The sequence below is a fragment of the Salvia splendens genome, chromosome 2 (genome assembly GCF_004379255.2).
Source record: "Salvia splendens isolate huo1 chromosome 2, SspV2, whole genome shotgun sequence".
In the NCBI taxonomy this organism is placed as follows: domain Eukaryota; kingdom Viridiplantae; phylum Streptophyta; class Magnoliopsida; order Lamiales; family Lamiaceae; genus Salvia; species Salvia splendens.
Window position 1 is genome coordinate 13696897 of NC_056033.1, and position 15635 is coordinate 13712531.

General features: G+C 37.5%; 1 protein-coding gene, 1 long non-coding RNA gene and 1 pseudogene across 2 annotated transcripts; 2 read left to right on the forward strand and 1 right to left on the reverse strand.

Annotated features, from left to right (window-relative positions):
* Nucleotides 1–1144: 1144 nt before the first annotated feature.
* On the forward strand, nt 1145–2587 carry LOC121774166 (annotated as a pseudogene).
* An 8842-nt stretch (nt 2588–11429) lies between these two features.
* LOC121774189 lies at nt 11430–12716 on the forward strand. Its single transcript, XM_042171109.1, has 4 exons — nt 11430–11484; nt 11648–12000; nt 12127–12273; nt 12333–12716. The coding sequence occupies exons 1-4, from the start codon at nt 11430–11432 to the stop codon at nt 12714–12716; spliced, it is 939 nt and encodes a 312-aa protein (XP_042027043.1).
* A 493-nt stretch (nt 12717–13209) lies between these two features.
* Nucleotides 13210–15366, reverse strand: LOC121761489. The gene is made up of 3 exons (XR_006042002.1): nt 15220–15366; nt 13864–14388; nt 13210–13763 (listed from the first exon to the last, which is right to left on the reverse strand). It is a non-coding gene; the product is annotated as an uncharacterized LOC121761489 (long non-coding RNA).
* Nucleotides 15367–15635: the final 269 nt, after the last annotated feature.

Sequence of the window (15635 nt, forward strand, 5' to 3'; positions counted from 1 at the left end):
TTGAGGTTTTTGCATATTTTTAAGTCATAGATTTGGTTGGTTTTGAATGTCAATTATGTAAAAATGTATCCTTTTTAATTGCACTATTGGTACAATTTTGTATTTTGACGTCTTTGTAAGAAATGTGCAAAATAGACTAAGAAAATGCAAGAAAAGGTTGAAATTGAAACTCGGAGGATTCAGACCATGTCAGCACTCTGCTAACCCAAAGCTAGTGGCCGCTGAGCGTGCCAGCAGTCGATGGAGGTTCAGTTGCCCATTGCAAAAATTAAGCCAGAGTCGACCTCCCACCAAGCAGTCCGCCGAGATGTAGTCAGCGGTCCACTTAGCTCAATGCTGAGAGTCCAGTAGCAAGTCAACAACCCGCTGAGACAACGTCAACGGTCAGCTGAGTTCGTGCGACAGATGCATTGAGTTCTAATTCTCCCCAAGACCTACCTTTCTAAGCCTAAAGGGTTTTTACTATTAATTTTTCCTTATAAAATAATTATAAATAATTGTAGAAAAAGTTTTTTATAATTAAATTGAAAAAAATTAAAGGAAAAAACTAAAAATTACCAACAAAAAGAAAATTCCAATTAAGGACTAAACTGAAAACTTGATTTGATAGTGGAGTATCAAAATAATTTTGTGAAAAGACCACGCCTCATACAACTACTTCAATATTAAATATTTGAAGTAAAACTGGCATATATTAACATCTGTGTCATCTCAAAAGTTCTTATTTTTAGGAAATAGGAAATAAATGAAGTAATATTTTGAATACTCACATGTAATATATTCTAAATCATAATTGTGATAGAAATATGTATGTACTACAGTGTAAGATTTTAAGATATTTTAATTGTATCACTCTAATAAGATTTGAAGATATTTTGGTTATTTTTATTTATTACTAGAATTAACTCCTATTAGTTAAATTTACTCACGTGTAATGTAATATTATAAATTATGTAATAGCCATGTATATTGTAAATACTCCATAAAAGTTTAGTATTTCAGCTCTTCTTTACAAACTATATATATAACCATAGCTTCCATTGAAAAGATATTTCAGCCCTTACACACACTGTAAGCTACTGTATTCTTGTATGTTGCAAGTGTAGTTCTTTTCTAGCAATTTTCAATGGAAACAACAGCAGCTATGGGGATGAACAAAATGAGTATGTTTTCAGAAGCAGAGTACCTCAAATACAAAGACCCCAAACAACCTTTAAATGTAAGAATCAATGATTTGATGCAAAGAATGGCTCTTGAAGAGAAGATTGGACAAATGATACAACTTGAAAGGAATGTAGCCGCCCCCGAAGTAATGAAGCAATATTTCATAGGTATAATGATGCATTTTTATTTTTGTCAAGTTCTTATTTTTGTTTGTCTCATTTATTGCAACATTGGAAGGAATTTTGTTGTGCAGGGAGTGTGTTGAGTGGTGGAGGAAGTGTTCCAAAGCCTAAGGCTTCTCCTGCAGATTGGATGGAAATGGTGAATAATATTCAAAAGGCGTCTCTTTCAACGCGGCTTGGGATACCTATGATTTATGGGATTGATGCTGTTCATGGCAACAACACTGCCTATAAAGCTACCATTTTTCCTCACAATGTTGGCCTTGGTGCCACCAGGTATACATATATACATAGATAGTTAAGGCATTGCATTTGTGTGTAAGATTGCATCTATAAAGCGACCATTTTAGTCTTTATTACATCACTAATATTGGTACCTGTAAATAGGGATCCTGAACTTATAAAGAGGATTGGAGCAGCTACTGCACTTGAAGTTAGGGCCACCGGAATTCAATACGCCTTCTCTCCCTGCATAGCTGTAAGCTGAGCATTGCCCCTCTCTTATCCACTGCTTCTATATATTCAGTTTTATCGTGTTTCTTGATTTGTGGTCTTTTGTATAATTTAATAGGTCTGCCGGGATCCAAGATGGGGCCGTTGCTACGAGAGCTACAGCGAGGATCACACGATTGTTCAGAGCATGACCGAGATGATCCCCGGTTTGCAGGGCGATCCCCCAGCTGACTCTAAGAGGGGCATTCCATTTATTGCTGGAAAGTATGTTTCCTTTTCTTCTTCTCACTATTTATCTTGCAAATTAGCTGACTAAACTTCATCCTCATTTCATAGGGAAAAAGTTGCAGCTTGTGCAAAGCATTTCGTGGGAGATGGAGGCACAACGAGGGGAATAGACCAAAGCGACACTGTCATTGACGCCAAAGAACTGTTTAGCATCCACATGCCTGCCTACTATGATTCCATCAGTAAAGGCGTTGCCACAATTATGATCTCTTTCTCGAGCTGGAACGGAACGAAGATGCATGCTAACCGCGATCTCATCACTGGCTTCCTCAAGGACATACTAAAATTTGAGGTAACTATCAAAATTTTATCAACTTCCCTAAAATCATGATGAAACAATTTCAAATCACCTACTCTGATTGCTCATTGCAGGGCTTTGTCATATCAGATTATGAGGGCATTGATATGCTCACAAGTCCACCCGCCTGAACTACACTTATTCTGTTCAAGCCGGTGTTCTTTCTGGAATCGACATGGTTAGTTTTACATCCAAACAATGAAACTAAGAAGAACTCCATTTCACAGTTAAAAGCAGAATTACAGAATATATCGTCAATTTAAAAGCAATTAAAAAAATAGGAGATGAAAATTAATCGGAAAGAAAAGTAGCTGGGCATGGCCTACGGCGAGATTCCTATCATAGAGAGCTTTCCTCTGCGGATTGGAGAGAGTCTCGTAAGCCTTGTTAGCCATCTTTCGATGCTTTACCGATTTAGATAATGAAATCTAATTCTAGATTTGAATTAATTCTACCATAACATTTATACTATAAAGTGGGGATAGAATCACCAACCTCCGTCCATGCTTATTAATTTGATGTAGGGTTGGATCCACTATTTGATGTTTCCCCTTAAGCTGCTATTGATGTTTATCCTCTCCTTGACCTCAAGCCTTCTATTTGATCCCTTTAATGGATAAGGAATCAAGAGCACTTTGTATATATATGTGTATAAATATGTGTAATGCTAACTGTACACTGTAAGCATTTGTTGATGATGTTTATTTCATGCACAGACCATCTCTTTATATAGGCGAGAAGTGACTCTTCGTGAAGGGATCAACGGAGGTGTCTTTCCATTTGGAAACTTTACTGATCTAATATGGAAATCGACACATCGATTCGGTAGAATCAGTTTTTGAAACTGATTAGAAACTGATTCCTCACATTACACATATGCACGTCTATATACATTCATATACATGCAATACTTATACATGTATTACAGTTAATTCATAATTAACTGCCATAATTATGGTCAACTTAATGCATGTACGACAACACACATATATAATCAACTCATTTATACATACATATACTTATTCTATTAGTATAATATATATATATATATATATATATATATATATATATATATATATATTATAACATTATAATTAGAGGTAGGAGAGGAGGGTTATCAATACACCCGATTCTAATTCTTTAATCGAAACCGATCCATCACAGTATCGTCTTTTATATTAGAATCCAATTGATATGTTTTGAACTTAATCTTTAATATTAAACCAATATCTACATAGGTCACATATAGGAATAAATATTCCTACATTCTCCCACTTGACCTTTGTAGCTTTAAATGGTTTAATAATCCTTTATGCGCACTTTACAATCAAGTTCATATATCCTTTAAATACCTATAAGCTAGACTTGATTGAATCATGGCGGTCACACAATCATTTAGTCGACATGATTCCTTTCATGTATCACAAATCAATTCTAACTTTATATGAATAAACCTTTCATTGAGATGAACTTTAATTCTCAATTCAACATATGTTATCTAAACATCCATACTGTATACAAACTTTAATGATAACATATAAACAAGCAGAAACATAACTTTTATTGAATTCACAAGAGTGTTTTACAATACATGAGCACATATCTAAAATAGCAAAGCTTTATCTATAATACCCATACGCTCTACATGGCCAATAAACATACTGGGTGGTAGTCCTTTAGTTAACGGATCCGCTACCATCATATCCGTCCTAATATGCTCAAAGTACACTCTTTGTTTCTGCACTTCTTCTTTAACCGATAAGTATTTCCACTCCATGTGCTTAGCACCCTTCGAGTACTTATCGTTCTTTGAGAAGAAGACAGCTGCGGAATTATCACAATAAATTTTCAGCGGTCTAGCTATAGAGTCGACAATTCTAAGCCCTGAAATGAAGTTCCGCAACCATAATCCGTGAACAGTGGCCTCAAAGCATGCCACAAATTCGGCCTCCATAGTGGAAGTAGCAATGACAGACTGTTTTCCACTTTTCCATGATACTGCTCCCTCTGCTAAAAGGAACAAATAGCCAAACGTTGACTTTCTACTATCAACGCACCCGGCATAGTCTGAATCTGAATATCCAATGACCTCTAGATGATCGGATTTTCTATACGTAAGCATGTGCTCTTTGGTGTCTTGCAAGTACTTGAGGACTTTCTTTGCAGCCTTCCAATAGTCCATTCCGGGATCACTTTGATATCGACCCAACATACCAACCGCAAAGGTGATATCTGGTCGAGTACATGTTTGAACATAGTTCAAACTCCCAACCACTGATGCATAGGGAATCTTTTCCATCTCCTTACGCTCCAATTCATTTTTCGGACATTGCATTTTACTAAATTTATCTCCCTTCTGAATTGGAGCAATTCCTGCGGAGCATTTGTCCATTCTATATCTCTCTAAGACTTTATTGATATAACTTTTCTGAGACAAACTTAATAATCCTTGTGATCTATCCCGAAATATTTCTATTCCGATCACATAAGATGCCTCACCCATATCCTTCATTTTGAAGTTCAAAGAGAGATACTTCTTTACATCATGTAGTAAACTCATGTCATTTGCAGCTAGCAAAATGTCATCAACATATAGGACCAATATAATAAACTTGCTCCCACTGATTTTAATATAGATACATCTATCAACGATGATCTCTACAAAACCAAATGAAACAATGATATCATTAAACTTTATATACCATTGTCTAGAAGCTTGTTTGAGTCCATATATTGACTTTCTCAACTTACATACTAAACCTTCTTGTCCTTCTATCATGAATCCTTCGGGTTGTTTCATGTATACCTCTTCTGCAAGTACTCCATTTAGGAAAGCCGTCTTTACATCCATTTGGTGAAGCTCTAAATCATAATGAGCCACCAAAGCCAACACAATTCTTAAAAAATCATTCTTTGAAACTGGAGAGAAGGTTTCTTTGTAGTCAATGCCATCCTTTTGAGTGAAACCTTTGGCGACAAGGCGAGCCTTGTACCTTTCAATGTCACCTTTTGAATCACGTTTCGTTTTAAAGATCCATTTACAACCAATGGCTTTAAAACCTTTAGGCAATTCTACTATGTCCCAAACATCGTTATCGCTCATAGATTTCATCTCATCCTTTGCTGCATTTAACCAATTTTCAGAATTGTCACTTTCCATGGCTTGTTGGAACTAGATTGGATCTTTATCAATGCTCAAGTCACATTCACTTTCAACGGAATATACCACATAGTCATCCGATATGGCCGATCGACGTTCCCTTACTGATCGCCTTAAAGGCTCTATTGGTTCATCATTCCGTTCTTGAATTATGACTGATTCATCTTCAATCTCAACAGGTGGGTTATGCACTTCATGTTGCTCAATAGGAACAACAATCTTAGGTGCAACAAAAGGTGGATGAACAACCTTTTCTTGAACTTCATTAAGGTCCACTTTTCGAGGTTCATCACTCCCACTAGTTTCATTGTTTTCAATGAATCTAGCATTTCCCGTCTCAACTATCCTCGTACTATGGTTAGGACAATAGAATGTATATCCCTTCGACTTATCTGGATAGCCAATGAAGAATCCACTGACCGTCTTTAAATCCAATTTCTTTTCATGTGAATTATACAACTTTACTTCTGCAGGGCAACCCCAAATACGTATATGCTTTAAACTCGGTTTCCTTCCTGTCCACAGTTCAAAAGGGGTCTTTGGAACTGCCTTACTAGGAATTCGATTAAGCATATACGTTGCAGTCCTTAATGCATAAATCCACAACGAAAGAGGTAAATTACATCCACTTAACATGCATCTAACCATATCCAAAAGAGTACGATTCCGCCTTTCCGCTACACCATTCTGCTGCGGAGTACCGGGCATTGTATATTGTGCACAAATGCCCTTACTTTCGAGGTACTTTGCAAATGGGCCCAGACATTGTCCGGACTCATTAAATTTTCCGTAGAATTCACCACCTCTATCTGATCTCACAACTTTTACTTTTCTATCTAATTGCCTTTCCACTTCATCTATGAATATCTTCAAGACATTCACCGATTCTGCCTTTTCACGCAATAGATATATATAACCATATCGTGAGAAATCATCAATGAATGTGATAAAATAATTTCTACCATCCCATGAAGGTGCATCAAAAGGACCACATATATCAGTATGAATTAACTCAAGAAGTTGAGAACTCCTTGTGGCTGGATTCTTTACTATGTGTTTAGTTTGTTTTCCCTTTATGCAATCTATGCACATATCTAGTTCACTAGAATCCAATTGAGGAAGAATTTCATTCTTTACCAACCTCATTATCCTTTCTTTGGATATGTGACCTAGTCTTTGATGCCACAAGTAAGCCGAACATTCACTTGACATACCACGTTTTATGCCTCTACTTTCAATATTAAATAAGGATTCAGAAAACTTTGCATCAAGATTGAAACTATAGAGTGAATCAAACAAAGTACCACTTCCATAGAAGTAATCATTTCTGTACAATGTGAATACACTATTTACAAACTTGATTTTAAAACCTAATCTATCCAACCTACTAACAGATACAAGATTTCTAGCACAATCTGGTACATAGAGACATTCCTTAAGATCTATATGACATCTTGTGTCTAAGATCAGTCTGTAGGTCCCGATGCCTTTAATTTGTGCCTTCATCCTGTTTCCTATGAACAAGTATTGTTCACTTCCTTTTATAGGCCGGATTGTATTGAATCCCTGTTCAATATGAGACACATGAGTAGTAGCACCAGAATCTAACCACCAAGTATTATTAGGCACTTCAATAAGATTCGATTCAAAGCAAACGAAACTGTTATGTTTACCTTTCTTATCAAACCATGAATTCTTTTCGGACAATCCTTCTTGAAGTGTCCCATTTCTCTACAGAAGAAACACTTCCTTTCCTTCTGGATCTTCTTTTCGGGACCTTTAGGATAAGAAGAATCCTTGCGTTTGTCCCTTTTACTTGTCTTTCCCTTACTGGTGCTTGCTCCTCCATGACCCATTAGATTCACAACTTAGCCACCCACCTTCTTTAGTCTCCCTTCCTCTTGTACCAACATGGCCTTTAGTTCTTTAAGGTCCCATTTATCTTTTATGGTGTTATAATTCACCTGGAACTGGCCAAATTCAATAGGAAGAGAGTTTATGATGAATTGAACCAAGAACTGTTCGTGAACCTCCATTCCCAAGGTCGAGAGCCTTGCTGCCAAGTTTGACATGTGTGTTACATGATCATGAATAGGCTGTGACCAGTCAAACTTTCTTGTAGTGAGTTCACTCATTAAGCTCCCTATAATTGACTTGTCGGTCAATTCCGATTGTGAACACTCCTTTATCTTTTCTATGAATTCCTTTGCACTCTCTGTCTTAGGCATAGATGGCTTAAAACTTTCCGCCATCGTCATCCTCATAAGATTGAGACTTAGCCTGTTAGAGCGCTCCCAAGTCTCATATCGAGACTTGTCCGTTTCGGAGCTCTCTTCCGTAATGGCTGCAGGCTCATCTTCCGTAAGTATGGCATGGTCAAGTGACATAACACCCAGTGAAAACCGGATCTGTTCTGACCATTCACCATAGTTCTGCCCATTGAACTTTACGACAGAGTTTGCAGATGCATATATATTAGACGAAGCTGCAACATTTACACATGCTTACAATTAGTGCTTTGAACTTTAAAACACCGATTCAGATAACTGTAATAACCTTTAAACAACATGCATTCAAGCAACCTTTGGGCAATACTTAAACACACATACTATCATCGATGCTAGAATATACTTTAATGATCAATTGTATCATACACATATCAAATAAGCATGTTGCCTTTGGGTATACATACTACATGTGATACTGTAGACAAGATTAATCCTTTTCGTTTTATTAACTTATATACAATGATCCACCTTTGGGTGATCTCCAAGTATATAGATAATAAAGTTATTGACCAATCAACTTTCATGTCATTTAGCATCCTTTAATCATGATCAATAAATAAATAAATTTACATCCTTTTCCATAATCATAATATTATATAACAAGACCACTTTGGTGATTAACATGTCATATAACATCAATATGCAACTTAAAAGGATTAAAAATAACATGTACGGAATTGTTATTGGTGAGTCCAGAGAGTTCGCCCGATCGGGCGTTTTTATACCATCTAAACGCCCGGTCGGGTGTTTAGCATCGATGATTCCAGAAAGTTCGCCCGGTCAGGCATTTGTATACCGTCTAAACGCCCGGTCGGGCGTTAGCATCGATGATTCCAGAGAGTTCGCCCGGTTGGGTGTTTGTATACCGTCTAAATGCCCGGTCGGGCGTTTGTAAACCGACGCATTTTTTGACAACGCCCGGGTCGGGCGTTTTCTCTGTATTCTGAATTCTCCCTTCGATTTTCATGTTTCAGCATTCCATGAAACAATCACCCAATGCGCAGCGGAATCAAATAACATCAAAACGAAATAAAGACATTCATATTTCATTTTGAAACACTTAAAAATTGGTGAATTAACCAAATCTAGATTGGCTTTGATACCAATTGTTAGCCATCTTTCGATGCTTTACCAGTTTCGATAATGAAATCTAATTCTAGATTTGAATTAATTCTACCATAACATTTATACTATAAAGTGGGGATAGAATCACCAACCTCCGTCCATGCTTATTAATTTGATGTAGGGTTGGATCCACTATTTGATGTTTCCCCTTAAGCTGCTATTGATGTTTATCCTCTCCTTGACCTCAAGCCTTCTATTTGATCCCTTTAATGGATAAGGAATCAAGAGCACTTTGTATATATATGTGTATAAATATGTGTAATGCTAACTGTACACTGTAAGCATTTGTTGATGATGTTTATTTCATGCACAGACCATCTCTTTATATAGGCGAGAAGTGACTCTTCGTGAAGGGATCAACGGAGGTGTCTTTCCATTTGGAAACTTTACTGATCTAATATGGAAATCGACACATCGATTCGGTAGAATCAGTTTTTGAAACTGATTAGAAACTGATTCCTCACATTACACATATGCACGTCTATATATATTCATATACATGCAATACTTATACATGATTACAGTTAATTCATAATTAACTGCCATAATTATGGTCAACTTAATGCATGTACGACAACACACATATATAATCAACTCATTTATACATACATATACTTATTCTATTAGTATATAATATATATATATATATATATATATATATATATATATATATATATATATATATTATAACATTATAATTAGAGGTAGGAGAGGAGGGTTATCAATACACCCGATTCTAATTCTTTAATCGAAACCGATCCATCACGGTATCGTCTTTTATATTAGAATCCAATTGATATGTTTTGAACTTAATCTTTAATATTAAACCAATATCTACATAGGTCACATATAGGAATAAATATTCCTACAAGCCTCTTTCACCATAATAAATCTCCGACTGTTCTCGTCCACTCGCTCCGGTTCCGAAACGTCCGGATGGTACTTTCTGGCCATTTTCTTGTACGTTTTTTTATGTCGGAAACCGAACTCACGCTCTCTCCAATTCCCAGCACTTCGTACAGTGACTCTGCGGTTACTGCGCTGGACGCCTCGATGCGGGCCTGGATTTGGGCCCTGTTCAGCCCGCATGAGCCCTTGATGGCCACTCTGGCGCTCGATACCTGTGAGGAGAAGGAAATGCGGGCTTCGGTCGATTGATTGGGCTTTGGGAGTGTGTAAATGGCTGATTTCTGGCCTGATGCTAAGATTTTACACTTCATTTTCTTGTGTGGATTGTTTTTGTGGGGGCTTTTATTATTTATTGGGCTTACAAAATTATAGGATAACTTAATTTTAATTTTGTTTTGATTTGGAAATTTCTTCAATTCTATGGGTGTAATAATGGTGTGACAGACAGGCTTGTTTCCAATATTCTTGTACACGCGTTTTAATTTTATTATTCTCTAGCAAAAGAAACCAACAAACTTATCACACAGTTTCATGAGAAATGAGACCAATGGCGCAATCAATTTTTTCACATTAGTATAATTAATTAATGCACAGTTTTATGAGACCAGTGGCGCATGAAACTGTTTGAGATGAGACCAGTGGCCATGCAATTGAAAACAAGGGGTGTCCATTCATGTTTTCAATATAATTCTCGAATATCATTTTTTCAGTTCTCTAAAAAGAAAATAAGATGAATTTCACAAGAGTTTGCACTGGCAGAGGCTAAGGACGTGTTCACTTTCCTTGTTAGGGAATGAAAGAGAAATAATGGTCTGATTTACGTGGGTATGGCCCACTGAATTGAAATTGGGCATATGTGTTCACTTTGCAAGAAATGAACGCAGCTTTAAGAGTTGCAAGAGTGTGTGAGGACAAAAAATCCCTTATGAAAGAGAAAGGGGAATAAGGGGAATTGAAAAAGAAATGGGTAAAAAAGTAATCCTGCACTCAATTCTTGGTTACAATAAAGAACACTGATTTGAAAACCACCCTTTTTGAGAGAAATGTATCATGTGTAATTCTGATGAACAGTGCGGGCCCTAACTTTTTTCTAGGGCCACCAAGAAATATATAATGCAAACTGAACACGGTAAAATGCATAGAATTGGGGTCAATTCTGCTCATTTCTTGAATAGCGAACATGCCCTAAGTGTTTGATTCTAGATTTTGACTTATTATACAATTGACCACGTCAATAGATTTAACCAAGAGTGATGCCTAATAGCCATAACGTGGTTGGCCATAAAAATAAACAAATTTAGTAAAAAATAGTACATTAAGGACTTGTTCTGTTTGTCCAATAGGGTTTAGGGAAGATAAGGAGAGGCCAGATAAAAAAGTCACAAATTAGAAGTTGGGTTATTCATTACAGCTGTTTGGTTTGCTGTAAATCAAATACCACAATACCCAACCCTAAATTGGAGAACATATATTACAACTCATTTCCGCCTCTCTTCCATTTCAGCGTTCCACACTCGCCTCGCAAATTCCGTAGAAGCTATTTTCACTTTGTCCTGTTGAAGATGTCTGACTACATGCGTTCAAGGTTCACTTCTGCTGATGTGCCGAGTTCGCAAGGTACATATAGCTATCCCAGAATTTAATCAAAGAGAGTTTATTTTTGTAGGGTTCAACATCATTTCGTTTGGTAATTTATTTGAAAGCACCAGTGAATTCGCATTTCGTTCTTAGATCTTGCGGTGCTTTACAGTTTCAATTGGGTGATTTTTTTGTGGTTTAGTGAATTCCCGCCTTGGACGGTCAAGGAGAGGCAACGGTGACCGAACCCGCCGAACTTGGTCATACCGTGAGGAGGAGATTCTTGTGGTTGCGCTGAAGGACCTCGTCGTCACCGGATGGAAAGCCGATAATGGATTTCGGACAGGGTACCTTGGCAGACTCGAGGAAGCCCTAAAGAAGCATTACCACAACACTGACATCAAACCAACTCCTCATATTAACTCAAAGCTCACTTCCTGGAAAAGATTCTACAATTCTTTGCGTGGAATCTTGAGTCGTAGCGGTGTGGGGTTCAACCTCCACGACGACTACAAGATAGATTACGACGACGATCAGTGGTCGCAAATTGTCAAGGTACAAAATCTCGTTCTAATGGATATCATCATGTTTTCAAGTTAGTTTTAAAAATAATACTCAATATGTTTGCTTCACATTGGCAATTCTGATGGTGTACGTTATGTTACGAATTCCTATGTACAGCAAGACCCCCATGCTCGCTACATGAGGGATAAGAGCTGGCCATTCTGGGACCATTGGCAGGTCATCTTTGGTAAGGATAGGGCTGATGGGGGATCAGCTACTGGTTTGATGGATGCGGTGACACCGCCTCAGGCTCAAGCGATGGAGGTGGGATTGGCCACTCTGTTGGCTCTACTGATGTGCCCACTTCTCATCCACTGAGTCAGACCAACACTCCTCCTAATGCTCCGGTTGAAAGCTTAGGCAACACTAACCGTGAGAAAGCTGCTCGGACTACGGGTGGGAAAAAGAGAAAGGCTGACCATTCTATAGATGGTCTCATTGAACTGTTGGGGAAAATGAATGATGCCACCAATGCGAGGTTGGAGAGTTTATCCCACCGCATTGGTTATGAGTTCGATCTGAGCAAATCACAGAAGGAAGTATTTGCGGAACTAGGCCGCTTGCCTGGACTAACAAGGGAGCAAAAGTTTGATGCAGGGGAGATTATTCTGGAGAAGGTGGAAAGGTTGGATTTCTTTCTTGGGATGCCGGATGATGACCGTATCGCGTTCCTGTTTCGTGTGCTTGCGAAATATGGTTCGGGCTAGATGGGAGAATCTACAACGAGTGAAGGGGTGGCGTAGGTCGATGGCTTGCCTGATATAATTTATAAAGCCTATTTTCTGTCTGAAATTTTTTTTTTGGAAGCCCCTCTTCAACGTTGGCCTGTTGCAATTGTCTGTAGATTATATTATTATCTATCATCTTTTGTAGGAAGAATCATGTTCTTGAACAACATTTGGAGACAATGCCCTACCTACTGTGCATTTGGTGTTTTTATATTCCTTTGAAAGCATATCCATGTTAAAAAATTATCAAAGTTCTCAAATGCTTGAAATGTATAAAGCGAAACATCTGATTAATACATTGAACTCTTGTGCTAGGTGGAAGCTTTAATATAATGTAACAACGTAACAAATTTATAAAACCAAGAGACTAGCACAAAAAAAGAATTTGGGTATGCAGCTGCATTTGAAGGAAAACCTTAATCAGTAAACGATTTCCTAGTATTCCTAAATCAGCTGCATTTGAAGGAAAACCTTAATCAGCAAATATTGATCACATTGATTGAATTTCCACATAGATATTCCAACAAAACCTACACAAGATAGATCACATACACAACCTAGCTTAATAGAGTAGAACGAAGACAAATACAACATAAAACGTGAATTAGAAAATACAACAAAATTTAGTTTGAACAAACAAGGTCGATTATAGCCATCAATACTTGTAGGTGTTCGAAGAGCCACATGAACTTCCATGTGGCGAACCTAAATTGCTTGGAGGAAATTTCTTCGGCTTTGGGGGGTATTTCTTCCCCATACTCGGGTCCATATCCACGTTATTGGACTGACTACCCACAGTCGTGAACCCGTTTCCAAACAAATTGCGTTTCATCTTTGGCACTTTGGGCATGGGAGGAGAAGAGACGGACACGCTTAGCTCTGCGGTCGGTGCCATTCCAACTCCATCTAATGGCTTATACATCCGATTGAGATCCTCTACGGGCACGGTAGTGTCAGAAATATTGAATATCAGTGGTGCACTCTCCTGCTTAATATCTTGGTGCCATCAAGAGCACCAAGACACCCCTGTATGCACAAGAAGTAGCCACACACTCACGTAGTGAAATGCTGAATATATAGTTTATTCCAAAAAGAATAGTCTTCGCAACTAAAATATAAAACATACCTGAAAACATTTCCATCGCCAATCTACACAATCTTCGCGAATTGGCTCGGGTTTGACCAAGAACAAGGAATGCAACTTTAATACTGCTACAAGGACCTCATGAACGTAGAATGAAACTGTGTTCCCTGATCGCCAATGTTCAAATCAAACCATACGGTTTTTCTTGTGATGTGCTATGACACCTAGAAAAATGGCGACTTGCTCTTCTATCCCTACGAACCTCCGGACGCGTAACATTCCCAACTCTGTAAACAATGAGCACAACCTTCCAAACGTATTCCGGTCCATCCTACAATTAACTAGACAATCTGTGTCAGTTACCCCAACCAGTCTGTTTAGACGTTGAATCTGCATCGGTACTCGATTCAGAATGTCGTAAGCCAACGCAAATTCAGCTCGCCTCCTTTTCTTCGAAACTTTGCGAAAAATCATGTACAAGATACAAATTCGCGCCACCGTGTGAGTCCACATTATGTCCTCAATTATTTGCCTCACATAAGCATTTTGCTTCTTATGTTCCCTCATCTGTGAATAAAAATACAACTAAGTTTCAATTCCAACTAATCTTTCATTATTCTAATAAAGGAAGCTTAGTTTCTATTCAACTACTCTTTCATTTTTCAAATAAAAACCACAAATCTGTGGATTCTCTACATCACAAATTGTACGATGCAACATCAATATTAAGTTAATTCACACAACAAGTTGCTGAAATTATAGTATATTTCTCACACTATATTTGTGAATCGATTGGATTCAAAATTACAAATTCAAAGTAAGCAATTGGATGAGAAAAAATTAATCAATTCACCATTGCAGTGGAAAACTTCAAAATTCCCATTTTTCTCACTGAGTTCAACCAAAATTCAGCATCTTTAATTCTTTATCTTTAAACCAGACATCTCAATTAACATCTATTTCGCGGTCTCATATGCATTCAAAACCCCCAAATCACACGTCGAGACGCACAAAACGATTCAGCCACGTAATTCTACAATCCATATAACCTATAACACCGGATTGCATTCGAAAATCGCCAAATGAATTAATCAATTCGTTTGCTACATTAACTGAAAGGCAGATTCAAAATTAATTCGATCTAGGTTTTTTAGCCTCCAAAAAAATTCAAATTCAAATGAATTAATCAATTCGATTGCAAAATTCACTTAGGTTGGATTCAAAATTACAAATTCAAATTATTCAATTACAAGGGGAGATTCCATGGGTTTTGTAGCCTTCAGTTAAAAATTTTGGGAATGAATCGGTATGAGGATTAATTCAAAATTACAAATTCAAATTGGGTTTGTAGCCTTCGAAAAAATTAATCAATGCAAACAAAACAAAGAACAAACTCACCTGAAATCTCTCGTTGCGGTGGGAGTGTCGCTTCTCTTCTGCACAGATTTGTTCAAAGGGCTTGTGTTGGTTTGGGAATGTTATGTTACAATTCCCCCAATTTTCTACTCATGTTCAAAGTGGCGTTATTGGTTTACCTCAAAGCCTGTTACACGCCTAATATGTATCGTAGGGCTACACCCCGATACACTAACGCCATTATATGGCCAAAAAGAAACGGGCCAAAGCCCATTTGTAGGGCTGTGCATTTATGGTGTATGTCAAACAGAACACATGATAGGCACATATACATAATTTAAATGACCTCTATATGACAAACAAAACAAGTCCTAAATGCTAGTTTACTTGAAATTAGTTCATCTTAAAAATATCAATTTTTCTGAGACTAATATACCCTTATGCACAAATAACAAACT